Raw genomic sequence first — 27025 nt, 5'->3', positions numbered from 1 at the left:
CATCTATTCTCTTATGTTGTGGCAATCAATTAAGGAGGGTAGCTTATCCTGCCTTAACTAGTTCAATGGAGCCCCCATGCAGTTTTAGCCTACACATCAGAGAAAACTGACAAAACCCCGTCTTTGTGATACAAGAGTACCATAGATTGATCTACAGAAGTTCAAGTATTTGATTACAAGAGCAAATCGTTCCCTTGTGATCTTGAATGGAAATTTCCCCAACATATATCTGTAGAGTAGAGCTTGGGTTCGGGGATAAAGTTACCAATACGGGGAGTGGCCAGTATCAGCCCTCGATGGTCTTTACTAGTCTGAAACTTTGGGTCACGAATCAATTTAGGGATATGCGCTATACTATGTTGCTAAGCCGGATTGATTGTAATGCACACGTAAGTCTTTCAAGCATGACGCTTTATCGTTTGCCCAAGCATGAGGCTCATTAGCCTCTATTGGAGAAAAAAAATGCCCACCTCATACTTAGAAAAATAATCTAAGTCTTTCAAGCATGATGCTTCATCTTTCTCCCAAGCATGAGGCTCATTAGCCTCTATTGGAGAACAAGAACCCATCTCATACTTAGCAAAATAATATAAGTCTATTCAAGCATAGCGCTTCATCGTTCGCCCAAGCATGGGGCTCATTAGTCCCTTTGGAGAATAGAGCCCACCCCATACTTAGAAAAATAATCTAAGTCTTTCAAGCATGACGCTTCATTGTTTTCCCAAGCATGGGGCTCATTAATCCCTTTGGAGAATAGAAGCCCATCCTATACTTAGATAAATAATCTAAGTCTTTCAAGCATGTCGCTTCATTGCTCGCACAAGCATGGGGCTCATTAGTCCCTTTGGAGAATAGAAGCCCATCCAATACTTAGAAAAATAATCTAAGTATTTTCATGAATGGTGCATCATTGTTCGCCCAAGCATGGGGCTCATTACTCCTTTTGGAGAACAGAATCCCATTCCCATACTTTGAAAAATAATATAAGTCTTTCCAAGAATGGGGCATCGTTGTTTTCTCAAGCATGGGGCTCATTAGTCCTTTTGGAGAACATCAGCCCACTCCCATACTTAGAAAAATAATCTAAGTCTTTCAAGCATGGCGCTTCATTGTTCGCCCAATCATGGGGATTACTACCCTATATTGGAGATCAAAAGCCCATCTCATACTTAGAAAAATAATATGAGTCTTTCATTCACCAAACACGCATTAACCCTATGCGAGGAAGAATAGCCTCGTGCGAGGCATGATGACGTATATACGAGATACAACAGCCACGCCACATTAGTTAACGCCTCGCGCACCATTACCACACTTAAAAATGCTCAAAGCGCGCTAGCAGCCCCCGAGCGTGGAATAACAACCACATATCTATCGCACACCAACAAGTGCGAGCATCCCCTGCCCCGGCTAGGCACACACCAAGCAAAAACACTCGTTGGCTTGCTAAAGCCCACATTGATCACCTTACAAAAGTGCGAGGAATAACAGCCCGATGGGCGCTGATCACACATAACCGCCCAACAAATGGGCTTAGCGTGCTCGACGCCCGACAAACATATCCAGGACACGCAACATCACTGCCCAAAGACGCAAAATGGCAGCCACAAGGCGCAAAATGGCAGCCATAAGGAGAGAAATGGCAGCAAGGCCCGCGTTGCCCCCGCGCACAAGCTTGCCCGCCTCTCTGATTGTCTAAAATGCGCGAAGTAGCAGCCTCAGGCGCATAGCCTACGCCTAGCAAGCGCCAGACATGCGCATATCAAGCGCCCAACGCGCCCTCATCACTCGATCCGCACGCCAACAGCTTAGCCTGCTAGGGGCATGGAATGACAACCCAAATTTCAGCGCCCCCTATGGGATTGCACCACATGCCCTCATGGGCAGAAAATAGACGCCATCGCACCATCATGTGCATGCGGCAAATAGAAGCCAACGCACTATCATGTGCGGCAAATAGAAGCCATCGCACCATCATGTACGGCGAATAGAAGCCAGCACACCACCTTGTGCGGCAAATAGAAGCCATCGAACCTTCATGTGCGGCAAATAGAAGCCATCGCCCCATCATGTGCGGAAAATAGTAGCCAGCGCACCACCATGTGCGGAAAATAGAAGCCATCGCACCATCATGTGCGGAAAATAGAAGTAGGCGCACCATCATGTGCGGCAAATAGAAGCTAGCTCACCATCAAGTGCGGAAAATAGAAGCCATCACACCATCATGTGCGGCAAATAGAAGCCAACGCACCACTTTGTGTGGAAAATAGAAGCCACCGCACATGATTGTGCGGCAAATAGAAGCCAACGCACCACTTTGTGTGGAAAATAGAAGCCATCGCACCATCATGTGCGGCAAATAGAAGCCAGCGTACCATCATGTACGGCAAATAGAAGCCAACGTACCATCATGTGCGGCAAATAGAAGCCATCGCACCAGCATGTGTGGGAAATAGAAGCCAGCGCACCGACATGTGCGGCAAATAGAAGCCAGCGCACCAGCATGTGCGGGAAATAGAAGCCATCGCACCATCATGTGCGGAAAATAGAAGCCAGCGCACCAGCATGTGCGGCAAATAGAAGCCAGCGCACCACCATATGCGGCAAATAGAAGCCGTCGCACTATCATGTGCGACAAATAGAAGCCGGCGCACCATCATGTGCGGCAAATAGAAGCCATCACACCATCATGTGCGTCAAATAGAAGCCAACCCACCACCTTGTGTGGAAAATAGAAGCCATCGCACCATCATGTGCGGAAAATAAAAGTCATCGCACCATCATGTGCGACAAATAGAAGCAAGCGCACCACCATGTGCGGCAAATAGAAGCAAGCGCAACACCATGTGCGGCAAATAGAAGCCATCGCACCATCATGTGCGGCAAATAGAAGTCGGCATACACACGCTCCCTATGCCACTCCATGTGCGTCTATCAAAAGCCGAACATCAAGTGTCGCTCAAAACACCATGGAAAAAGTAAGAATCGAAGTTATTTCACAAAACTCCCGAGTCTTCGACCAAACTCGCAAATTTGGCATGGGGCTAATGTTCGGGCCCCCTTGTGGGACCCACTTTTACGTAAAATACCAAAATATCCCTCTTAGGGGAAATTACTCAAATACCCTCAAACACGAACCCTCTAGTACGTGGGCTCAGACCAGAATTCCGGGGCCCATATCTCAGCCTCCAGCAGGCCCAGGATTTCATACCCTTACCAATTGCTCATATTTACTAATAATCTCCTCCGGTATTACTATAAATATGACCCACCTAATCATTATTCAGATATGCAATTATTCCCAAACTTACTCTCTGACTACTTTCTCTCTCTACAAGAACTGATTTGAGCGTCGGAGAGGGTTTCTCGGGAACCCCGAGCCAGTTTATGTTTGGCCTTTTGTAGAAAAAATAACAACCCGATTGGAGGAAAACAATATTCTGGTTGACGAGGCTTTCCCTATTTTTACACTTTAGCATCTTCTTCGCAGAAACAGAAGTGATTGCTCAAGCCTCAAGGTGCTCAAGTAAGGTAACTTTTTTTAAGTATAGTTTTGGTGTTGGCTGCCTTAAGTTCTTTAGAAGTTGGAGCAAGGTTAGAGGAAGGGACGATGCGCACGGTACACCGGAAGATGAAGATGTGTATCTCTCTCCTCCATTTTCGTCGCTTTTATTCCAATTTTCCACCCCTTTCTACCGCTCCCACTGGGACAGGTCTCCTTTTCTTGATCATTCAATTCTATAAGTTTATTATCTATTTTAAAAGAAAGCAGTTTTATTTTTTCATTTTTTATGCTGCATTTTCTGATTGTAGCCGCTTCTTAATTTTTTGCTTCTGTTGTTTATCTTTAAATTGTGATTAATGGAAATTGCAGAAATTTAAATGCTGAATTTGATTGAGACAATAAAGGGAAGAAACAAGAGAGGAAAATGACCATCTTTTTTTGTTTGCTTATTGCTGCCTACAGTAGTTTGAAACTAAAACTGAACTATATTGCTGTTTTCTCCTTTGTGTCAATTGAGTTTTGTTGAACATGTATTAGAAAGATTCCTCGTGACTTTCTGATTATGGCATTCTTTCAGATTTCCAAATGCTTAAATGTGTTCTTGATGACTGTAAGAACTCATCAGATTCAAAAGAGGTACTCAAAACCCATGCTAAGATTGTCAAATTAGGATTTGGCATGGATTATTCGGTCGTTTCTCGTCTGTTGTTGACTTATATTGATTTTGAGAAGCTTGATTTTGTCTGCCGCCTTCTAGATGAAACCCCGTGTTGGAATGTGGATTTGTTTACTGGCAATATAATGATTTCAAGGTTTATGAAGAATGGCTATGTTGAGGCTGCTAAAAGGGTGTTTCTTAACATGCCTTCTAAAGATGTCGTCTCATGGAATTCTATGATTGGTGGATGTGTAAAGAATTCTCGATATGAGGAGGCATTAAGATGGTTTAAAGATATGTGCTTATTGGATATTGAGCCAGATGAGTTCACATTTTCTTCTGTTATTGCTGGGTGTGCACGGCTTGGAGTCCTTGATCATGCTTTGTGGATACATGGTCTCTTAGCTGAGAAGGAAATTGCATTGAATGGCATTTTGCTATCAGCAATTATAGACATGTATTCAAAATGTGGAAAAATTGAAATAGCGAAAGAAATTTTTGATGGCTACCGTGGCAGCAGTGTGTCTGTTTGGAATTCGATGATTACTGGCCTAGCAGTTCACGGACTTGTCACTGATGCTATTTCAGTATTTTCTCGAATGCAGGAGGGACATATTTGTCCAGATAGTATAACGTTTCTTGGGATTTTAACTGCGTGCAGTCATTGTGGTTTGGTTGAGCTGGGACAGAAATATTTTGACATTATGAGGATAAAATACTCTATTGAGCCAGAAATTGAGCATTATGGGGCCATGGTTGATCTTTTAGGTCGTGCTGGGAAACTAGATGAAGCTTATGCCACCATCAAAGCAATGCCAATACTCCCTGATGTGTTGACATGGAAGGCACTTCTCAGTGCCTGTAGAACTTACAGAAATGCATCGTTAGGTGAAATTGCTATTACAAATATATCATCACTTGATGGTGGTGATTATGTCTTGCTATCAAACACATATTGTTCTTTAAACAAGTGGAGTAGCTCTGCAAACATGAGAGAGACCATGAAAAGGGAGGGAATCCACAAGGATCATGGCAAAAGTTGGATTGAATTGGCGGGGGTCATACACCATTTTAAGGCAGGTAATCAGGCTCACCCTGAAATGGAGGCGGTATACAGGATTCTGAAACAATTAATTAAAAGAGTCAAGTTAGAGGGTTATGTTCCTGCAACTGATTTGGTTTTGATGGATGTTTCAGAGGAGGAAAAGGAGGAGAATTTGAATTTCCATTGTGAAAAGTTGGCATTGGCTTTTGGAATTCTTAAAACTAGTCCAAGAACAGAAATTCGAATTTCAAAGAACTTAAGAACTTGCTACGATTGTCATTCTTGGCTTAAAATAGTCTCAAGGATTTTGACAAGGGTGATCATTGTCAGGGATCGTGTCCGTTTTCATAAGTTTGAAGCTGGTTCTTGTTCTTGTGGGGACTACTGGTGAGTGCTGAACAAGTTCTAAGTTTCAACGCATGAAATGTCCTTGATATACAAGGCTGTTTCTTAGAAGAGATACAAAAAGTGGATCTGTTGGCTGATGAACCAGCTAAAGTTAGAGGGAGGAAAGTGGATAAAATGTCAAGTTGTTTTGCTTGAAGTTTGGATATGAAGGTATTCCGCTTATACTAAATCTGTTTTTGCTGGTTGCTCCTTCTGGCCACCCCCTCTTGTAACTTCAGTTGTTCAGTTTAAACAGAATAGTTATGCATGTCCAAGTCTTATTAAACTAAGTTATACTTTCAAGGTTCTGTTCGGACCAGTAACTGAAACTTAGTTATACTTTTAATTCTTTTGACATCAGGAAACAAAATTCCATACTGCTCATCATTTTGGTTTTATTTGTGTTTGTAGTTTGTTTCATGGCTGGTTTGTTGTGCCAATCATGTGAAAATTCTAAAGCACTAGTTTGTGCAGATCAAAATAGCAGGATTACATGGTTTTTCATCTTATCATACATAGTTTATATGTAGGACCAGATTACTACTTAAAACAATACACTTCCACAGTATGTTTCGCCTCTGCTGGAAACCACTTGGACATTAAATGAGTAATTTGAGACCATCATCATTCATTGTCTTTCATGATGTATGGTTAAGAGTAGATGCCACTCATGTCTGTGAAATAACGAACAAAGAGAGGATTTAGTAAGACATGTCTCTTGTTTAGATATTGATGGCCACAAACTTTGGTTTTTGGGTTAGATTTGGCACAATGGAATGAATATGTTTGGTAATTAGTTCAACTTTGGAATATGTTTGCATTGTCATCAAGAGAGTTGCATTGCATTTTGGGACTAAGGCTTTGTTGTTGTTGTTGTTGTTGTTGTAATATACTGCTCTTATTGTAGCCTTTAGATTCCAAATGAGTATGCATGTTTCTTTAGTCACAGGACTCACATGTGCAATATGTCGGTTAAGTATGTTTACAACTTGTGCAATCACAAGAGACCAATTGACCATTGTTTGGTTGGGTGCCTTGTTTAGTTGTTGGTCCATCTTAGACAATTCAGGCCTTCTCTGTGGCTGTGCTCCTTCCCTTTCCCAGCTATTCCGTTATATCTATGAAGCTTGTGTCTCATTTTTGTTCCTTGAACTACTTTTGTATTTCATGTTTAGGTAGTCTTTGTAATATTCTGCTCTTCTTTCCTGCAGATATTGTATTAGTTGATCTTACACATTTACAGCTGCCGTATAACTCCTCATCAAGATTGGTGCCATAAATTGCAATTTGGATTTGTGTTTTTCTAAAGATGTGACCAGGATTTTCTTCCCAGAAGCTCTGTTGCTTTGGTGCACAATTTTCTTCTACATTCCTTTCATTGAATGAAATCTATTGGTTTTACAAAGTTCTTTGTTGTCCTTCCTTACATAGAAGGAACATCGAACTAGGATTCGACCCATATCTCTATGGGTTACTAGGTTGCGCCTTATGAGGCTGGTTTCTTAAGGGTTCTGTGCTGATGCTCCATATCAATTTCTTGGCGTTCACGGATGTCAATCCTGATCAAATGAATTTCCCTACCTCCACAATTTCCTCGCTTCGGTACTTTGTTGGGCCACCAATATCCTGAAAGGTTGTCATCTTTTTGGTTAAGGTATACGCTGGTAGCCTTGGTAAAGTTTTCAAGCTGAGATATTGGTATAGAAGGATTTAATTCTCAGTTCTTTGTCAAGGTTGATGAAATGTCGAAGCCAATCTCTGTTTTATAAATTTAATGAATCTCTTTAGGAGTAACTATACTGAAATACTCAATAGTAAAAGAAGGGGTTGGATTTCAGCTACTTGTTCTGCGTAGGGTTGCAGTTTAAAGTGGCTCTTAATGAATCATATACCTGATGATAAATGGACTTTATGAACATGAATTTTTTTCATTTACGAGGTCACCTGAGTCCCACGTTCGAGTGGAATTGATTGAGGACGCCAACGGTCTAAGAACCAATTGACTTTCATCCTTTCTGGTGATGTTAGACCACGAGCCTGTCATGTAGCTGTATGACGGGTATCAATGTATCATCACAGTATCACCGAAAGCTTATTAAATTGTTATTACATAATTCAACAGCTATGAAGAATACCCGGTTGATTCTGCCTACATCTCCAGAGAAATAATATTCACGTGCCAGTGCTCCAAGGAAATAAACATGGTGGTGGGATCACATTGCCTTTTTTTTCCTAATGCTTCTTCCTGATGTGCATGGTGCACCTGCCTGGCTTTCTCGTGCTAATTATTACCCGGCATCTTCAATGGGTCTGTGGTAGTTTGCCTTCCTGTATGTCAGAGAGCTGGCTCTCAATGTGTCTTTTAGCAAGGTTGATCTAAGGTGTCAGTTCTGCATAAATAGTTGAACACTATCTACAGTGACTATGATAAACAAGTTAACAGACGGGATCATGCCATGTAAGTTCTTCTTCTCTCAACCTATCTGCTAATTGCTATCCCTATAGAGTTCTATATTCATTCTCAATATTCATTAATTATAATATAATCTATCAAAACAAATTAGCATCAATTTCCTCAGAGTCAAATGATTTGCTACGAGTGATAACCTATTCATTAATTATGATTTCTTTTAATACGAGTGATATAGTAGAGAGAAAAAAGTGTGTTGGGGAAGTGTAAGGTTCAGCTTTAGAGAGCAAGTAGAGAGGAAAGATTTATTATAAATGAGTATGGCTAGTAATTCGAGGCACCTCCAAAAGGGAAAAGGGACAAATGAAATCAGATTAAGGGAGTAGTTATAATCCTAAAGCTTGTATAAAGTGTAGTAAAAATTTCCATGACACTCCTAAATTGCGTTTCTAGGACACTTTAGTGGCTACTTTCTCGGCCTCAAATTATTTGCTTCACAGCAAGTTGGCAGTTTTTTCAGTAAGAGTGAAAAAGTAGAGAGAGAAAAATCTGGTTGGAGAGTGTAGGATTCAACTTAAGAGAAAAGGTAGAGAGGAAAAGGTTTAATATAAGTGAGTAGGGAAAGTAATTTTAGACACCCGAAAACAGAAAGTCAAATGAGGTGGAGGGATTTTTATAAGCCTCGAGCATCTATAATGTGTAGTAAAAATCTCCAAGACGCTTCTAATTCGATTAGGAATAGATCCTACAATACCCCTATTGTCACGGTCCGAATGTTTTGACACCGGATCATGCGACGCGCTCTTGCCTATGGGGCGGCAAGGGCCCAAACCTTATGCGGAAAGTGAATCTCAAGGCTCGGGAACCGAGCGGGTGCTTGCTTAAGAAAGGGGCACTGTTGTCTATTGGCGACAAGAGTAAGGGTCGAGGGTCGATCGGGGCGCTTGTGTGCGCACAACTGGCACAAGCGGGACCGACGACAAGAATGTATCTGTTTTGAGAGAGACTTTGGTGAGTCTTGGAAAGCTTTAACACATGCGACAGCACAATATCTATAAAGGCTAACAACAACGTAAGTGATTAAGCAAAGACAACTTCTGATGAGAGGTATTGGTCTATACCCCTCATAGAGGTTTATTTTGAATTAGCTAAAAGCTGCCAGTGAACACTGGAATTATAGTAACATAATTATTCTCTCTAAAGCCTAGAAAACTATTAGAAAGACCCTAGAAAGCAATAGATAAGAGAAATACAAGTAAAGGAAGGTTGGATTCTAACACATATACAATTTTTCTTTTTAATTACTTGTGAAATTACTAAAATGATTAAAATAGAAGAGCTTTCATAATACCAAGAAAGTTAATTTCTTGATGTTATCCTTTTCCATACATTTGTTATGACATTGTTGAAGGTTTAAACTCTCAATTCAAATTACTCAAGAACCTTTGTCAAAGGTAACCAAATGCAGAATGTTATTCTAGTAGCCAGTAAGGTGGTTGATGTTTGTCTTGTGGGGGTTGAAATGGAGTTTTGTCAAGTTAGAATTTGAGAAAGCTATCAAAGAGTTGAGGTTTTCGGTCAAAATTCTGGAGGCATGTTTGGTTGCAGGTAGAGGAAATTGATTTAGCGCGTCGCTATCTACTTGACTACTTGTTTCTCAGCCTTAGTAGGCAGTTGGGGCTACAAGGGGTTTGAGGCATGCGATTCCAACTCACCTTTGTCTTTTCATGTACGAAGAAGAAGAGATTTGTGATAGATTTTATGGTTTGTCAGGATGAGAACGAAAAGGATGAATCTGACTCGGATTGTATGAATTTGGCGTCCGGACATCTCATTACTAGGAAAGTGGCTATGATGATTCCTTCTCATTTGACTTTATACGTTGCCGGCTGATAAATTTTATATGAAAACTTTTTAGGGACACCATTGACTTAACTCCTTCAAACCACAGATTTTCATGACCGATCCCTTTGTATGATTGCTTATTTTTGTTCCGCTTGATAGCCAGGGCCCAGGGGACTGGCAACATCAGGTTTTATGAAGAGCCTTGGTTGGTGTTCTTTTGCAGTATTTCCACATTCAAATAATTCTTAAGGGTGGAAATTTCTTGCATCAATTAAGTTGTCAGGGTGTAACTTGTGTAAGAGGCCAGCAGATGGTTCTTTATATCCGGCTATCTAATAAGCTTTTTTGTGTCAATTCTAAAATGAGTTGTGAAACCAGGAGCTACCTTTTCCCTTTTCATTCTGGGTTGACGGCTTTCCTTTTCCTTACTAGTTTGTACTTGCAGTTGAACTATGTTAACTTTAGGAGGAAAGGGAGAAGTGTCTTTGTATACTCCTGAGCCTGGTCACCCTTTGGGTGATATGCTTGGAAATGAATTATAAAATTATTCTGAAATGGGAAAGGGGTCACAGCTGACCCATACAGTAGTCTTGCTTCCAATTGGTGCAGTGTAGGGTTCTGTTTGTAAGGTTTTCCTTGAACGATTCAGAGTATGATCAGCACTCTATCTTTTCCGACAGTTATCTTTGTTGGACTTCTGGTATTGTATTTGGTCAGATTTATCTTAAAACAAATTTTATGCTTGAATGCCTATAGCGTAATCTGCTAGATCATATACATGGGAGAAAATGGTTTAAAAAGAACCGTAATTTTATCTGCTAGAAATTGAAGTTACTTTGAATGCCAATAGCTTAATCTGCCAGTATGATCTCAACCTGTATCTTGCAGTGGTTTTGAACACTGAAAATTCCTTTAGTAAGCTGTGGGTTTTACCATGGCTTGTCTGTGGGTTTTTCGCTAAATAATTAGGATATTGTTTTATTCGGCTTAAGTATTTCACTGGCATAGGAATACTCTTGAATGTTTATATCTTATTCACATCTAATAAAGGCTTAGGTTGTGTTTATCATTCTGTTTTTGCGAGTTTATGGTGTTTTAGAAACTTGTGAGGGTTTGTGAGATACATGTTTTGCCCATCTTAATGTTTCTAGATTGTTTTGTCTGGGCTGCTTAGTTAGCCTTTAGGTCTGTCTGATTCTAAACTTAACATTCCAGATTTAGTGAATCCCGAATTGGCCAAGCTAAATCATGTGAATTCCTAAATCTTAGAGAAGAAGAACCTTATCCTCAGACAATGAACAATAGCAGTGCTGAATGCAGATTAATTTGGGTGTCAATTTTTGTCCATGGTTGATGGCAAGCCAAATCTCTCTTCACCTCTTTCTGTGTCCCGCCATTTACAATGTAGAGACTCCAGGACACGAGATGGGCAGTGTTAGGTTTCTGGTTTCTAGGAGCCTCTTAACACAAACATGAAACACACACTAGGTCAATTTTGAAACTCAGTGAATGTCAGTTTATTTGAAACTTAGATTAGCATCTAATTAGATGAAAATCTTAGAAATGTCATATCTGATAAGAACTAATAACATTTATTCCTTTTCCATGATGATAACATCAACATGGCATGCAGGTACATCATACAGTCATTGGTATTTCATAATTCAACGTTAGTTACATAGAATATAGTGAATTCTGCCTGCCAATTCAGAGAAGACGCACTTGTCCAGGGATTGTCAAGGGGAGTGATCATGGTGGTAGAATCACACAGTTTTTTAGACGATTGTGGTTCTTGAAGGATGTCCTCCTGGCTTTGTGAGCTATATAGTATCTTCAGGCATCTTGAATGGGCACTATTGAAAATTTGCCTCCATATATATCTGGGAGTTGGCTCTCATCAATGTCTTGTAGCATGGTTGATTTCAGCTGTTTCTTCTCCACAAATTCTATCTGCAACAGTGCAAAAAAGGTAATTATTTCTCATATAGAATCATGTTATATAAGTCATTCTCTCAACCTCTATGAGTCTATGGTAATGAGCTCTACCAGCTCCCCCCGCCCTCCAAAAAAAAAAGTCACACACAGACAGATTACAAAGTGTTTTCGAGCACTCACCTTAGTTTTGGTGTTGTCATCAATAAAGGGGTAGATAATCTTCCATACTGCCATAAAGACTTTTGGCGCGTGCACTATGTACAGCTTCCCTAGTCTTTCCGGGTAGCAGTCCTGAAACACACCAATCACACACATCATTTTTTCCCTGTAACTGAAAATACTGGAATATTTTTGTTGTGCATGATGATTCATCTGCAAATAGTTTGTGACAAACTGGGCATCGACACAAAGTCAGAATTTAATGACCAATAAGCCACTGTTGTCCTCTCTCTCATCTCTCTACAGAGGCGTTAATCAGTAATGTGGTGATCATAGTGTTGGTAACAACACTGGGTTAGATGCAGAACAAAAACTGCATTTACCTGTAAAATAGAGAGAGACCCAAGATATCCTCGGATGTCACTGTTGGAGTATCCCCATCCTTGAAGATCTCCTATAGCAAGAAACTTTTCCTGTCCAACGGGCATCCTGAGTTTATAATCATGTTAGAATCTAAAGTTTTGTTATGCAATAAACATCAATTAATTTACCAGTATACGCAACTCGCAAAGGTCTGGGGTAGTCTAAAAATATGAGCCTTACTACTCATGTTCTGGATGTTAAAGTGACTGGAGGATAAAAATGCTAGTTTATGTCAGTGACTCGGTGTCATAATATAGTGTGTTTTGCCCGTGCTAATCTCTGTGATGGGTGTATCACCCCTCGCTTACTGATAGGCTGTTTTTTATAGATCAACAAGCAGAGTGAAAATTGAAGAGGTACCTTGCGCATAACTTGTCAAGAGTATACACAACAAGACCTGTAAACAAGCCCACAAAACAGGTCTGATTAGTTAAGAGTAGAAAATTTTGGTGGAGATTAGAGCTATGTATGTAATAGTGGAAAACAGGAAGAGACATACGCTTGAACTCATCAAGACCCCCTGATTTGGAATTCTGGTAGTGGCGACCTGCGAATGCAACCACAATTGGGCGTCCTTTCTTGTCTTGGCCTCCTAGATGAATTTTGTTCTGAGAAAGGTCATGCTGTATCTCTGCCTCTGTGACACAGCCTTTTGGTAGAAAAGTTGTCCTCCATTTCAAATACTTTAAGAACATGCCACTCGCCTTCTCCACATTTAGATCACGAGCTCTTAAGAATCTTCTCAATGCCAAGTCATCTACCTCCTGTTACGTACATCAGAAACTCAACTCCTTCAGTTCCTTAGAACACATTGTTTTGTGATGTTGATGAGTTATATAGTTTGACTTAAGAGATATTTTTAGAAATTAGGAATGACAATTAGCTAAAGCAGCGGATGCTGTAACGAAATGCTAGTTAAAGTTAATATGGAATCATGAAGAGTCATTGATGTTGAGAAAAGATTAGAGTATGGAAGAGATAACCTTAGAAGAGGGATCACGGCTTTCGACAAATGCTCGCATCAGGGCGAGTTTATGATGCTCTGCTGTGTTATCCTTGCCATTATTGCTGGCATGATTTGTTTCTGCCATCTTCAGTATCTGTAACTTTCTCTCTGCTAGTTTGTTGCTGAATAGGAAGGAAAACGTAAACGGTAGCTATAGCAATACCGTGTCAGGAAAAAATGACAGACCCAAATTGAAACCAGAATAAATTACAAACCTTTGTATGTTTTCGGTAGGTAAGATGAGTGATCCTCCGAGGTTTTGGATCTAAATTACCCGCCTAGGGTTATGGCGGTTTGATCTCGTATCCTTGAAGGCTAAAGTTGTGAGATACAAACCTTACTCCGTAGACACTTACACGGGTACGATGTGTCTACGTGTTTCTATGTATGCAATGTGGATCTGATAAATATTTCATTGAATTTATTATTGTTGGTCATACCATTACCAACTACTATTTCAAATCTAGCTGTCAAATTTTTAAAAAGAAAATCGAATCTAGAACCCTTTTTTTTATTCTCCCAGTTTTTGTGGAGGTGATTGGCTTGGGTGAGGTGGCAAACGGGTTTTTTGAGCCGGGTACGAGTCAGATTCATTCGGGTCAGGTAAGGTCAGATTCGGGTAAGGAAATTTTTGGGTCTGGTAATCAGGTCGGATACATCCGGGTCGGGTCAATTATGAGTGTTAATTAACTTTTTATAGAAAATTAATCCATTACAACCACTTATCGGACGAATCCATTTAGGTCGATCATCCAGTTGTGGGTGCGGATCGGGTTTATCTCATTTCGGATATAATGGGTTCAGGTTAGGTATAATTTGTTTGGTCTAGCATAGGTGTGACTTGTTAATGATGTTATACTATTTGATATTTAATTGTATGGATTTAGTCATTTAAATATGGAGTACCAACTAACTGTCTTTATTAATTGCATGTGTATGGTGCGGAAAAACAAATGACAAGTTGTCACTTTAATGTTTTATTGACAATTTTTTCAGTTATGAGTTGCTCCCTCCGTTTCTTTTTGTTTGTTACATTTGGACTTTTGCACGTTTATTAACGTATAATAAAGATTCTCTTTCTTTTTTATTGAAAAAATAAAACCAAGTAAAACCTCAATCCACTAATTATTACAACAACCAATAAAATTGTTTTATATATCAAAATGAACCAATAATGAAAAAGTACAAATATTGCTAACTTAACATACTTGGGAAATTGCAAAGATATTTAATGAGTTGAAAAAATTGGACCAATTAAAATTAAAAGATGGCACAAAAAATGATACTCCCTCCGTATTTTTTTAAGGATACATTTGGCCGGGCACGAGTATTAAGAAAAAGAATTGAATGAAATAAAATAATAAAGCAAGTGGGGATGGGTAGATATTTTAATAAGTAAACAAGTGGGGACCATGTCATTTTGGGGGGTGGGAGGTGCGCTAGATTTATGAATTTATTTGTTTAATAGGATGGTGGGTCATAGGGTAATTAGATATATTATTTAATTAGATGGTGGGGTTGATAAGTTACTAAAAATGGCAAGTGTATCTCTTAAATAAATACGGCCGGAAAAGGCAAGTTTATCCCTTAAATAAATACAGAGAGAGTAGTATAATAAATTTATAAAAGGAAAGATTCTCCCACGTAATAAATATTGTGAAACACCCTAAAAGGAGTACGTAACAAACAAAAAGAAAGGGAGCTCAAATAACACAAATGAAACTAACAAACCAAATGAAGCCAAAGGCCAACCAAGAGTCGTACGTTTGTTGCAAATTTTGTTACTCAAAAGCTAGGCTTGAAGTGTCAAACACGAATAATGTGATAAATGTACATGTGTTGGACACAATCATCTTATGGGAGTTTTGCATGATTTAGGTCTAATTGTGTTAAGCCCTTCAAGATCACATGAGTAATCAAATTACCGGGTTGATCTCCGGAACAAAGATAGAATGGAGATGAAGGAACAATTTCCACATCCCCAGACATGGCAATTCAAAACGGATTCTTACTTTGTCTCCCGTCTCCTTCTTTCCAAATCTCTTCTTTCAAACCAATAAGTTATTGAGCTACCTTGTTTTCAGGCTATCAATGGATATGAAATACATCTTGTAAATGGATTTCATGAATGTAGATACTTGTAACAGTTTACTGAAACTCATATTTGCATCAAAGTGGTAGAATATACCGTCTCTTCTAAGAACTAACAGAAATTTAATCTATTCTACTGATATTATTGCATGAGCCGTAGTATGATACATATCTTCATACAGTCAGAAAACTCTAGAATTCCATGATTCAGCACAAACGAGAAAGGTTCATGTCCTGCTGTTGATTATGCCGGTTTTCTGCTGTGTTGAGTATTCATGTTGCTGGTTTCTTTGAAAATTCTGGTTTCCTGAAGTCTGACTTTGTTGTGCTAATTATTGTCAGGCATCTTGAATTGGTACCAGCGGCAGTTTGCCTCCATATATTTCAGGAAGCTGGCTCTCATCAATGTCTTCTAGCAAGGTTGATTTTAGGCGTTTATTCTCCACGAATACCATCTGCAAAGTTTGAAAATGGTGATCATGTTAATAAACTGCATTTCTTAGCTTCCTACCTAACCTAAAGAGGTTAAGATTCTGATAAAAAATCTCTTGTATATGTTTTATTCGAGGAGGAGATCAAGAAACTCATATTTCGGGATTTTGTGGCAGGTATTACACATTACCAGAAATAAGCAAAAGAGGAGTGGAAACTGTTTTATGGATAAGGTAAAGTTGAATGACCTTAGTCTTGGTTTTTTCATCTATGAAAGGGTAGATAATCTTCCACACTGCCATAAAGATTTTCGGGGCGTGAACTATCAGCATCTTCCCCAATCTTTCTGGGTAGCATTCCTGCAAAAACAAACACATTCACACAATGACACAAACATTGATGTTTTTGTAGTTTGATTATAGTAAATCAGTTTGATTATTTTGTATACCTGCAGAAGAGAGAGAACCCCAATATATGCACGGACGTCTGTGTTAGAATATCCCCATCCTTGAAGATCTGCAATTCCCAGATACTTTTCCTGTCCAGGGGGCATCCTGGTTTAATGTTGCAGTTGAGTCAGGTGATGAACATGATTTGATTGCAAAATTAAAACAGAAAGGATAAAGAAATGTCAAATGAGAATGCCTAGAGTATAACCTTGAGCATATTTTGTCAAGAGAATAGACACAGAAACCTGTAAAACCGACAAAACCAGAGAAGACGGATTAACAACATTACCAGAGTTTGATTGATAGTCTTGCAGAAGAATGAAGAACTATGTTTTTTGCAGATAAAGAGTAACATACGCTTGAACTCATCAAGACCCCCTGATTTAGGATTTTGGAAGTGTTTAGCTCCAAAGACTACATTAATTGGGCGACCTTGTTTATCAAAGCCTTGAAGAAACATTTTCTTGTGGCCGAGATCATACTGTATCTCTGCCTCGGAGATAGAACCATTGGGTACAAATGTCCTCCTCCATTTCAGATACCTCAAGAACAAACCGGCTGCTTTTTCCACGTCCAAGTCCCGGGCTCTTAAGAATCTCCTCAACATCAAGTCATCTGCTTCCTGATGCGTACAATACAATGTTTGTTAAGTTGTGGAGACGATACCAGTATACATATGTTGATGAATCAGTGTACTTTTACCAGTCATTGTGGTAGAAAACGAGAGTATTAGTATGGGAGAAATAATGTCTCTACCCGATGACTTTAAGGTAACAATTAGCTAACCATTGGGGTACGGGGTACGATCTAGCTAGGAAGGAGAATGGCTTGGCATGACAAGCTATTTTAACAATTAGCTTACCATTAGAGATGCTCTGAAAAGTTTTAGGGTGGGTTCACTTTGGCAATCATTTAAGTGTATACTTCCCTTATCTGTTTTTAAATTCACTTTTCGTAGTTGTACTACTATACGTAGTAGTGAATTCTCATTACAATATACGAGTATATTTTAATTACTGGAAAAGAGTTTGGCCATTATTTTTACTGATTGAAACTTACACGGTATGTATGATTCTTCATTGTTTTCCTAATATGTTCATTAACGGTGTGTTTGAGAACTCTAATTTAATGAGAAAAAGTATGTAACATTGTGGAAATAGGAGAACTCCTTAATTTTAACTTGTCTAGTTGTCTGATATTTCAAATGAAAAAGTGAGGAAAATAAAGTATATGAAAATCAACCAGGTATATTCTGCCTATTTTATTTTCCACACTTTTCAGTGTTGGAAAAACTATGGAAAAAGCAAAACAAAATTAAACAGGTGAAAAAGTGCAATATTCTTTTTTTTTTTAATATAGTTTTTCATCCCATTTCGACATTAACTTGGTTTCTAAATTCGTTTGTAAAACTAATTTGACATTCTTTGCACCCAAAAAATATCATCATCATAATTCATCGGAGGTCGAGCTGATCAACAGCTAAAAACGGCCTGATCACCTAACCCGGCCTAAATTTACTCGGGTTTGGGTTGAAATTTCAGAATGATGTTTCGGGCAGGCCCGTGTAAAGGTGTGACCTGGTCAAATTTTATCTGGTTGGGCAGAAACTTCCACTTTGAGTGGTCAACCAACCCATTACGGATTTAGGGCCATAAACTAAGAGAAAAAGGAGTAGTCACATAATGTGTTCTTCTTATGGGTGCTGGGTCTAGTGGCTGAAAATGATTCATAGTGAACAATACAAGCATCTGGAATAGGGTTTTTCAGTGTTTCATAGAATAATTGACATACTAGTATTTCCCATTTGACGTGATTACATAATTGAATTTTCAGTTTTTCACCTAGTAATCAATCTAGTACAACAAACTTGACAAGTGACGATAATCTCAATGATAACGATAAGACTCATAAGAGTAATAGACTAAGTTTTAAATTTCCGGATATGGACTAACCTTAGCAGAGGGATCTCCACGAACAACAATAAGTTTCATGAGAGAGAGTTTGTGTTGTTCCACAGAATTCTCCTTGCCATTATTCTGCCCGCATTTGATTTCATTACTTTGCGACTCCGATTGTAGAACTTCATCTGCTTTCATCTCATTGTTCTCACCATCAATTGTTGCTTCCTGCGTATGCATTTCTTCCTTACTTCTCTCACTCAAACACACAGACAAAGGGAGGAGAGAGAAAAAGAGGAAGCTTGGGTCCGGAATTAATAAATTTCAACAGAAATTAATGTCACGATTTGGACTTGTATCTACAACTAGAATTGTGGACCAATTTGCATTACTTGTACTGTCGCCTCTTGTTTCTTTTTATGGTCGTATAACAAATACGGACTACTCCTACTCCGTAGCTACCAATCTACCCTAATTGAATGGAGTTTGGCAACTACTTGTATTTATTTCTTGTCAAGTGTAAATGGGTATGGTTGATTCCAAAATTGATGTAGCATTTGCCAAACTACGTGGAATTATCGGAGATGCGATAGTCATTGTGAACAATGAATGACTGACTACTATAAGTAGTTAAGTATGACAATGGGTTTGGATCGGGTCAGGTTTTCCAAAGTTCATATCCGATCTGCCTTTACTTGGACTCGGATTGTTAAAGTCGGATTTAGACTATGTCGGATTATTTTGCCTCAACTTTGATTGGATTGAGTTAGATTTGGTTATTTTTGCACTTAAAATGACAAAAATAATAGATTTGTTGATGAGATGGCAGTAGAATCGAATTAAGTCGGATTTGTAAAAGTCCTAGAGTTTGAACCGGATTTTCACTTATTGAATTCGGATCGAGTCGAATTCAGACTAATTTGCCATCCCTCCTGCAGTCCTGCTCATGCAAGCTGCCAAGTTGAAAATATATTTAACTAGGTTGTAAATGGTAAGGTGCAAATAATTGAAGGAGTGGAGAAACTTTTCTGATGACCAAATTTTAACTTTATAACTTCTTATGCTTTGTCATTTACTCATTTTTATGCTACTGACTTTTTTAAATATTTCATCATAACACTAGACTTGTTTCACTAATTAACCAAAGTTATTTGTAGCCTTTTCTCCTTCTACTACTCCTGTTTCATAATACTTCGTACATGAATTATTTTGACTTTTATGCTTATCAACACGTATCTTTAACAAATGTTCAATGTACAAACATTTGACTATAATCCAAAACTGCTCCCGCCACATTGACACTAAAATTTTCTAAAATCTACAACATAACATTACAGCAGACTACATTCCTCTTTTGGTATACAAAGGTTGCCTTCACAACTCGCCACCTTAATAGGCTAGTAAAATACCGGTTCATAGAGGGAAGGGAGAACACCAACAACATTATCATCAGGGCTTTGACTTGGATCCCGGCATTGAAAATCAAATGCAGGTCCTGACCTTACTGAAATGACACAGCGAATACATCCAAATAAAATGAAACGGGAACCAACTTCAACAGAGTTATCGAACTCACCAGAACTTTGCTGTTGATTTCATAGACTAGCTTGACAACATTGAGCAATGCAATGGTATGATCCACTTTCTCATTTGAATATACAGCATACAACCAAACAGCATAGTTACTCGTACATTGCTGATGACCATTGAGTGTCCAAAATAATTCTTCGTTTCAAATATTTGATGGAATTTATCTACATATGATCATACTTCATATACTGTCACTTGCAAAATGGGACTAACTTGAATACCAGTGACGAAACACGTTGCTTAAGATTAGAGATTATTTTCTCTCAGGTGAAGAAATGCACCCCTTTTGGTAAGAGTAAAAGCCCTCATGATTCCGATATCATTTAAGAATCAGATCTGGTGGTTGTAAATGACGAGAGGAGACCTGCAGCTTGGACTGGTAAAATATCACCAAATGACATGGAAGCAGCCGACTTATCCTTGAAGCGTGCATCCGTTAGCATTGAACCCAGTTTAAACGTCCCCTCTCCAAATCTAGTGCCAACCTGCTAAATGTAAACAGAATACATTTGTTATCATGGTATGTGTCAAATAAGCTCCATACAAAATTAGGATTTCATTTAGGGTTAAGGCAAATATCATTGCAAAATGATTGAATGCATAAGCATAACAATGTTGCTGGAGAAACATGAAACAAACTGCAATTTTATAAGAGTCAACAACTTGCTTGTAAAGTTGTTATCAAGGTATAGCTACTTAACTAATCTGGCAAAACACGGAGAGGGGAAAGAATATCTCACAAGACGGGTAAACCATAGTCACTAGGCTTATAGAGAAGCAGAGAACCAGATCAAGATGAGGATCAGGATGAGGATGAGGATGGCCAGGAACATATTATGCAACTAAGCGTACATGCTAACCTGGTAATGTAGCCATGCAATCCTGCATGTTTAGGAATGTGTGGCTTTAAAACATCCTACTCTTCACACAGAATGCATCTGGATGCTCTACAAGTACACCCTTACAGAAGGATCAAGCAAAACTAGCTAAATATTGTATCCAAAGTCCATCCCTTGAAACATCTGCTGCCTCTCAGAGAAGCAAAGAAACAAACTTGCAAAAGCCAATCAATGTTTTACGTCATTTTCTTTCCAAACGAGATGAAAAATGTTCACAGATCAGTAGAACTAGTCACTAAGAATTTCAAAGTAGAGGTTTAATCAACTTCAGACCAAACATATCAAGCTACACCCTCCATAAGACAATCTACTTATGCTGTTAAATAGAGATACATACCGACATGACAGACTTCAAAAATGGGGCTGCCACTCCAAAGCTTGAGTTGTCATCCAAATGAACCTTCTGGGAGAACTCGCCATTTGTAAGATCTTTCCACACACTTCTTGACGATACATCATCAGAAGTAGTCCGAATCGGTGACTTAGCAACAGCCCTAGAAGACAAAGCAGGCGCGCTGCAGCAGAAAAGGATTAACATCAGAAAGAGGAGAATTCTACGCTCAGATGTCACAAAACATAGACTAAACTAACAGTTAAGAATCAACGCAAATGACATTATCTGTACTATACAAGCCAATTCCTGAGGCGCATAAAAAATGTAAACTACCCATTTTGTCCTAACTTTATCTCTATTATATAAAGGAACTCTTGTAGATTTTGGTATCCACGTAAAATATTGATAATACCCTTACTAAGATTTAAAATATTGATAATACCCTTACTGCGATTTACATTGTTAAAAACATTTTTGAAGTGTTGGAACATTAATTATTATTGCATACGATTTATGAACTAGAGTTTCGAAAATGTTAGCATGAATCGCGTGCACTAAGAGCTAGAATCTCTATAAGCAAACTCCTGAAGCGGCGTCAAAATATAAACAACCCATTTTACCCTAGCCTCTTATCTTATTTTATTTAAAAAAAAAAAAACATCAACCTATAACTATGAATAGCAATAATTCGCTAAATAAACCTAATATATAGCAAAAATAATTTAATACCCTTTATATTTTGCACTATCTGCAAAATTTTATAAATTAATTTAAGAAGTATCTTAAGTCAACTTTACAAACAATGGATTGACAAACATTACTTAATGAAAAGTATTTTAGATTTTTAGTCAATCTCGATGCAAATAAACTACGCGTAAGAAAAATATTTTTAATAGAAGATCTTAAAACTTTTATTTTTTCAACTTTTACCATAAATATAACTCATATACACAAATATAAAACGAATGATATTAACGCACAACATTCATATTATGTGTTGAACCATTCATATACTCCTTGATTGATACTTTGAAACACACGGTGCAACTTTTTCTTCAATTCTTTCTACAACAGCTCTTTCAACAAAAAATATTGATACTTAATTTGCTAAGCCAACTTCTAAGGCGTTGATAATTTTTCTTTTCATTTCGCACGCATCGGGTGCATATTCTAACCGGGAAAGCAGTGCACACCTGACAGGAAGGTATTTGAATCGAGGAACAGTGGAGCATCTCATTATATTCGACTCTGAATTGGTAGGGAGTTTCTGAACCGTATCTGTATACAAGCGATTGAGTTGAACAAAGAAACCAAAGAGGACTGCGTGTCTTAAATAAGACTGTCTCTCATTTTCCCAAAGGTACGGCTCAAACCTGCAGGAGTATTCCAGAACAGGAAATGAGATACTTTAAGAGAGATTATTTGAACTAAGATTGCAAAGAAATGCCTAAGCAAGAAAATATAAACTCCACCATGCTTACGTTTGCCAATCAATTGGATCCAGCTTCTGTGAAAAGCGGTTTATTAGCTCATCAACAAGTTCTCTAGTAGCTGACTTGGATGTGCTCCTATCTTGCTTCCTCTTGTAACTATATTTCGTAGATGGACTTTTTAACAATCCATCATTCAAAGTGGAATCATATCCAGAAAGAACGTCAGAAGCAAATCTCAAGTCTAAGAGAACTTGAAGAACTCCTTTCTCTGACATTTGCATTCCATTAGCCACAAGGTCGCCATAAGTTCCAATAACCTAAATGAGAACATTCCAATTAGTAGAGAACAAAGGAAGAAAAACAAAGACGTAACCCAAGTGTTAAAACTTGAGTTAAATCAGAGCATGCAAGCCATAGGACCACCAGATACGCTATATTAAAAACTAGCACCAATACACAAAATTATGAAATGAGAAGGTTTTCAGACGAAACAAAATAAAGTAGAAAAAACACATTCATCAAAGGTAGTCAAAGCAAAGATGATCACAGAACTGAGCATTGAACCTTGGTCATTAAGCTCAAATTTGGGCATGGTATAGTCGACATTAGATAATATGAGGAGGTATACACAAGGACAACAAATGACGTCGCTATCGCTAATATTAAAGACACTCTAATAGTGAGCTGAAATTGACCGATCAATATCTCAAGAAATATCCCTAAAATATTATCAGGTCAACTTTGCCCAGAAAAGTACACTCATGTCTAAGACAATGACAGTAAAGTGGTGACGAAGCCTAAGCTTCGTCAATTGTCACATAAACTGGTCAAGTCTCTTTTTGGGAATACTTAGGATTGGTATATCAGATAATTGTGTCACCAACGTCGGATGATAACCTGAAGTACACCTATATACTTCATGTGGTGTTGAAGTTTACATCTTCTCAGCAACCAGAGCTTATCATATTTCCTCCAGGTTTTGCACTGGACTAAAAAACAAATAGCCATCTAATGATCTGAAACGCCCAAACCAAGGTTTGTCATAAACTAAAAAGTGCACTAGTTGACTTTTGCATTTACAACTAACTACTTGCTCCAAACTAGTGTAGAACTGCAACATAACTATTCCAAGCTTCCGGCATATGGAACTCAGTTAGTGATAAATGACTATTACCGTCAATTCATCAGAGTGTGGGTGTCACCGTGTCAGCATCAGTTCTTCCTATTCCTTTTTTTTCTTTTTGTATGTAAACAAAATAATAAAATCTAGTACGGAGTTTATCTGGTCTGGTAATCACGCAATCAGCATAAAATAGAACTAGTTTGCATATTGATGGGAGGCCATATGTTATCTGTGGCAAACAAACACGCACCTTTTCCAGCAGCCTCTTTGCAAATCGCTGCATAATAGTCTTATCCAGAACATGGCCTCCAATGCGATGAACTTCTTCACATGCTCTGAATAAAAATGAACATATATACAAAGAAGGCATGGCTGGAAGCAATATTTTCATTTCTGACTCGCTTTCACTTGATTGGTCTTGATTAACTACTATCTCCTCCCAGCCCTGCTCGTAATCAAAGAAATCCAACAGTTACCACTGGTAGTCCATGAGGAAGAAAAGTAGCTTAAAGAAAAGAAAGCAGGGTTCAAGTATAATCTTAATTATCCCTTATGCTTAATGAATGTTAAGATAGCAGTTTTAACATTAAGTTTTTCCATACAAAGTGGAAACTGTAATTTGATATTTAAAAGAAATATGATGTATAAAAGCACATGAATGGTGAGACAGTAGGACTAACACAAGTACTGGTCGGTTTAATAGAAAACCTGCCCACGTAGAATTTGACAGAACCACTTACTTGCAAAGAATTTGTAGCTGATAAAGCATCATCTACTCTGATGTCCTTCGAGAGAATATTTGCAAGCTCCTCAGATACCCATGAGATCCACAAACCATGAGCGGCGATGGAGAGGTCTCTCATACTGCTTGTGAGTTCTTCAAGTTTTGGGCTTCTACTGTCATTTGATCCAAATAAAGCAGAAGCAGCAAGTGACATTTGTTTTTTAGAGTTATTGAACAATGGCTTTGGGCTACCATGTGTTGAAGAGTCCAAAGAAAACCTAGAGTACCGTGAAAAAGAAGGCATTGTCTCTGAATTTGAAGTTACAGTTTCATTAGCCCAGACTCTTGGTGAACCTAACACCACCGGGATGTGCTTTGAGTGATTTCTGAAAGCAAACAACAGCCTTCCGATAAAAAGAGATCTCTCGATAATTGCACCTGGTGGCGGAAACTTGCCTCCCTTGTTTACATTGTCGAGGGTAGCACGTAATTTGTCAAGTTCATTCGTCAAATCTATCAGAATAGTGGATATGCTTTCATAACATCGGTTCTGCAAATATGGTGCCAGGTCTTTCAACCTCAAAGGCGCATTTGGAGATTCTAAAAAGTAAAGCAAGTCCTCCAGCACATTATGGCAGCAATTATCAACTGCATCCCTGATTTGGCTAGCTTCTGGCCCAAAATATGCACTCAGACAACTACCAAAGTCAAATTCCTCACGTAAGGCCTTTAAGCTAGGGACGACGCCACCCTTTTTAGCATTTGGCTCAACAAACCACACCCCTCCATCAGCGGAGGATCTGTTTAAATATGCTTCGAAATTACTTTTCTCATCAAAATTGCTTCCAGCCACATGAACAGACTCTGAAACATTTACAGCCCTAGTCAAATCATCGAATCCTGAGTCAATTACCACTTTCATTCTCGATACAAAAGCATCCTCAAATATCTCATTCCAAAGGTCCACACTCTCCTCCAAAACAAGTTCCCTAGTCCTACTCCAAGGAAGCTCAATATCAGAACCAAATACACTCTTCAACCAATCCAAGCTTCCTTCAAAAACATCTTTACTGTCCATAGTCTCCCGTATGAGCTTTTCAGCTGATGCGAGCTCTGCACCATTTGGGATCGCATCAATGAGACACCTCCCATCAATCTTTCTCACAATCTCTCTCCCACATTCCCTCAGCCAGCAAGAACATGATTTTGCAATAAAATCTCGATCAAGCACCACCATAATCGATTCCAACCTATCTCTAAACTCATACCACAATCTTACCTCTTCATCCGGAGTAAGTATACCACCAAATAACTGTGCAGCAGGAGGCGATTCCAAAATCACCTTATAAAACAAGGGCATATCATTCAAAACTTGCAAAAACATCTCCCCTACATGACCTATTGTAACCTGAATTATCCTCGTCACCTCACAAAGCACAGAAACCACAGCATTACCATCGACATTACTCAACTTTTGCAAAATCCACGACTTCCTCGAGTCCAAAAACAACCCAAAAGCCTGCTTAGGATCCAATTCATCGATAATAGCCACACCAGCAAGAGCATCAGCAAATGCCCCAATCGGGAGCTTCCAAACATCACTCTCTTCCTTATCCAACATCACTAACAACCTCTCTCGACTTCGCTGTGAAATCTGACCCTTAAAACTCTCAACAATTTGCCATTGATGATTCAACAAAGGGAAATTCTTTTTCAAAATCATACCCCCATCATGCCCAACCAAATTTAACCCTTGATACACCAATTTGGCCCTAATATATCTAGCACTAGCCTCCAAAAACATGAATTCATCCAAACACCCCCAAATATTCTCGGGTGTGTCAACCAAATACTTAACCCTACTAGCAATGCCATAGATTTTAGTTCGATTAAGGTTAGGGTTAGACGAAAACTTAGGACTCACGGCAGAGGAGAGAGAATAAATAGAATCAGAGATCGAAGTAATGTTGGAAGAGATTGACTCACAAGAAGATTTCATCAACAAGATTGAATCGGCCGAGTCGATCAGATCTCTGTAACGATTCCCGATCAGCTGACGAAGCTCTTCTTTCTTGTCTTCGATCTGTTTCCGGGTGTTCAACTCCACGTTTCGGAGATCCGAAACTGGTTTTGCGCGAAACAGTGATTCGGCTTCCCGAAACCCCGCTCCCGACGCCATTGCCGCCGATTGATTTTCCGACGGAACTCTCATGATTTCGGAAGTTTTTACAGAGTGAAAGTTCGAGGAAAGAGAAAAACCATAAATTGCGAGAATTATAAAGACATTGAAACTCCTAATTGGGGTTGAATTGTGGAAATTTATGGAATTTGGATGTGAAATGGAGAAGAAGAGGAGATAGAATTTCAATTGCTGATCTGAGATTGGAGAGTGAACTCCATTTTTAGTTGCGAAAAGTTCAGTTTTTTTGGTAGGAAAATTCTTGGATTTGTGAAACGGGTGGGCCAAGTTCGTGATTGGGCCTGGGTTGGATACGTATTGGGTATTGTGTTACAATTACAAAGACAAAAAAGTGTAGTCAAATCGGGTTATCACTTTAAGTCCGTCAAAAACTAACCCGATATGATCCATAATTGACAAAAATCAAAGTAATCTTAAAAATAAAATACACACATTCAACCCGCATGGATACAATGACATCGTAAAAAACATTATCCGAT

At 38.7% G+C, this 27025-nt stretch overlaps 4 protein-coding genes and 1 long non-coding RNA gene across 9 annotated transcripts; 2 read left to right on the top strand and 3 right to left on the bottom strand.

Moving 5' to 3' along the window:
• The first annotated feature begins 3375 nt into the window (after nt 1-3375).
• On the top strand, nt 3376-11795 carry LOC110784601 (pentatricopeptide repeat-containing protein At5g50990). 3 transcript variants are annotated; one of them, XM_056830190.1, is made up of 5 exons: nt 3376-3713; nt 4083-5243; nt 5361-5766; nt 6807-8053; nt 11484-11795. In XM_056830190.1, the coding sequence occupies exons 1-3, from the start codon at nt 3611-3613 to the stop codon at nt 5597-5599; spliced, it is 1503 nt and encodes a 500-aa protein (XP_056686168.1). In that variant the 5' UTR covers nt 3376-3610; the 3' UTR covers nt 5600-5766; nt 6807-8053; nt 11484-11795. The 3 variants fall into 3 exon arrangements, with proteins under 3 accessions (XP_056686168.1, XP_056686167.1, XP_021844743.2); XM_056830189.1 differs by having other exon boundaries at nt 3387-3713; nt 4083-5766; nt 6807-7249; nt 7535-8053; XM_021989051.2 differs by having other exon boundaries at nt 3387-3713; nt 4083-5766.
• LOC110784603 (uncharacterized) lies at nt 11422-13764 on the bottom strand. Of its 2 annotated transcripts, XM_021989053.2 has the most exons (7): nt 13589-13764; nt 13351-13495; nt 12867-13131; nt 12728-12764; nt 12328-12433; nt 11966-12076; nt 11422-11800 (listed from the first exon to the last, which is right to left on the bottom strand). In XM_021989053.2, the coding sequence occupies exons 2-7, from the start codon at nt 13456-13458 to the stop codon at nt 11684-11686; spliced, it is 744 nt and encodes a 247-aa protein (XP_021844745.2). In that variant the 5' UTR covers nt 13459-13495; nt 13589-13764; the 3' UTR covers nt 11422-11683. The 2 variants fall into 2 exon arrangements, with proteins under 2 accessions (XP_021844745.2, XP_056686169.1); XM_056830191.1 differs by lacking the exon at nt 13589-13764 and having other exon boundaries at nt 13351-13572.
• A 1701-nt stretch (nt 13765-15465) lies between these two features.
• Nucleotides 15466-18604, bottom strand: LOC110784602 (uncharacterized). Its single transcript, XM_021989052.2, has 6 exons — nt 18298-18604; nt 16703-16967; nt 16554-16590; nt 16345-16450; nt 16145-16255; nt 15466-15919 (listed from the first exon to the last, which is right to left on the bottom strand). The coding sequence occupies exons 1-6, from the start codon at nt 18481-18483 to the stop codon at nt 15803-15805; spliced, it is 822 nt and encodes a 273-aa protein (XP_021844744.1). The 5' UTR covers nt 18484-18604; the 3' UTR covers nt 15466-15802.
• LOC110784604 (uncharacterized) lies at nt 15850-17369 on the top strand. The gene is made up of 2 exons (XR_008921907.1): nt 15850-15988; nt 16073-17369. It is a non-coding gene; the product is annotated as an uncharacterized lncRNA (long non-coding RNA).
• An 820-nt stretch (nt 18605-19424) lies between the features above and the next one.
• Nucleotides 19425-26750, bottom strand: LOC110784600 (conserved oligomeric Golgi complex subunit 1). Of its 2 annotated transcripts, none has more exons than XM_021989049.2 (6): nt 24363-26750; nt 23873-24067; nt 22548-22816; nt 22260-22439; nt 21070-21247; nt 19425-20321 (listed from the first exon to the last, which is right to left on the bottom strand). In XM_021989049.2, the coding sequence occupies exons 1-6, from the start codon at nt 26556-26558 to the stop codon at nt 20157-20159; spliced, it is 3183 nt and encodes a 1060-aa protein (XP_021844741.1). In that variant the 5' UTR covers nt 26559-26750; the 3' UTR covers nt 19425-20156. The 2 variants fall into 2 exon arrangements, with proteins under 2 accessions (XP_021844741.1, XP_021844742.1); XM_021989050.2 differs by having other exon boundaries at nt 19425-20318; nt 24363-26748.
• Between the last annotated feature and the right edge of the window lie 275 nt (nt 26751-27025).

This window comes from Spinacia oleracea, chromosome 5, assembly GCF_020520425.1.
Source record: "Spinacia oleracea cultivar Varoflay chromosome 5, BTI_SOV_V1, whole genome shotgun sequence".
NCBI lineage: Eukaryota > Viridiplantae > Streptophyta > Magnoliopsida > Caryophyllales > Amaranthaceae > Spinacia > Spinacia oleracea.
The sequence above is the reverse complement of the archived record's forward strand: the minus strand, read 5'-3'. Positions and strand labels throughout refer to the sequence as shown.

Excerpts from the sequence above, each read along its gene's own strand:
- LOC110784601 (XM_056830189.1), top strand. The coding sequence starts at position 3,611 with ATGCGCACGGTACACCGGAAGATGAAGATGTGTATCTCTCTCCTCCAT. Across the intron at positions 3,714-4,082 it reads TACCGCTCCCACTGGGACAG|ATTTCCAAATGCTTAAATGT; the intron begins GTCTCCTTTTCT and ends GCATTCTTTCAG.
- LOC110784603 (XM_021989053.2), bottom strand. The coding sequence starts at position 13,458 with ATGGCAGAAACAAATCATGCCAGCAATAATGGCAAGGATAACACAGCA. Across the intron at positions 13,132-13,350 it reads GCCGTGATCCCTCTTCTAAG|GAGGTAGATGACTTGGCATT; the intron begins GTTATCTCTTCC and ends TGTACGTAACAG. Across the intron at positions 12,077-12,327 it reads GGTCTCTCTCTATTTTACAG|GACTGCTACCCGGAAAGACT; the intron begins GTAAATGCAGTT and ends GGTGTGTTTCAG.
- LOC110784602 (XM_021989052.2), bottom strand. The coding sequence starts at position 18,483 with ATGCATACGCAGGAAGCAACAATTGATGGTGAGAACAATGAGATGAAA. Across the intron at positions 16,451-16,553 it reads CTTGACAAAATATGCTCAAG|GATGCCCCCTGGACAGGAAA; the intron begins GTTATACTCTAG and ends ACATTAAACCAG. Across the intron at positions 16,256-16,344 it reads GGGTTCTCTCTCTTCTGCAG|GAATGCTACCCAGAAAGATT; the intron begins GTATACAAAATA and ends TTGTTTTTGCAG.
- LOC110784600 (XM_021989049.2), bottom strand. The coding sequence starts at position 26,558 with ATGAGAGTTCCGTCGGAAAATCAATCGGCGGCAATGGCGTCGGGAGCG. Across the intron at positions 22,440-22,547 it reads GATCCAATTGATTGGCAAAC|GTTTGAGCCGTACCTTTGGG; the intron begins GTAAGCATGGTG and ends ATACTCCTGCAG. Across the intron at positions 21,248-22,259 it reads TTCAAATACCTTCCTGTCAG|CGCGCCTGCTTTGTCTTCTA; the intron begins GTGTGCACTGCT and ends TTTCTGCTGCAG.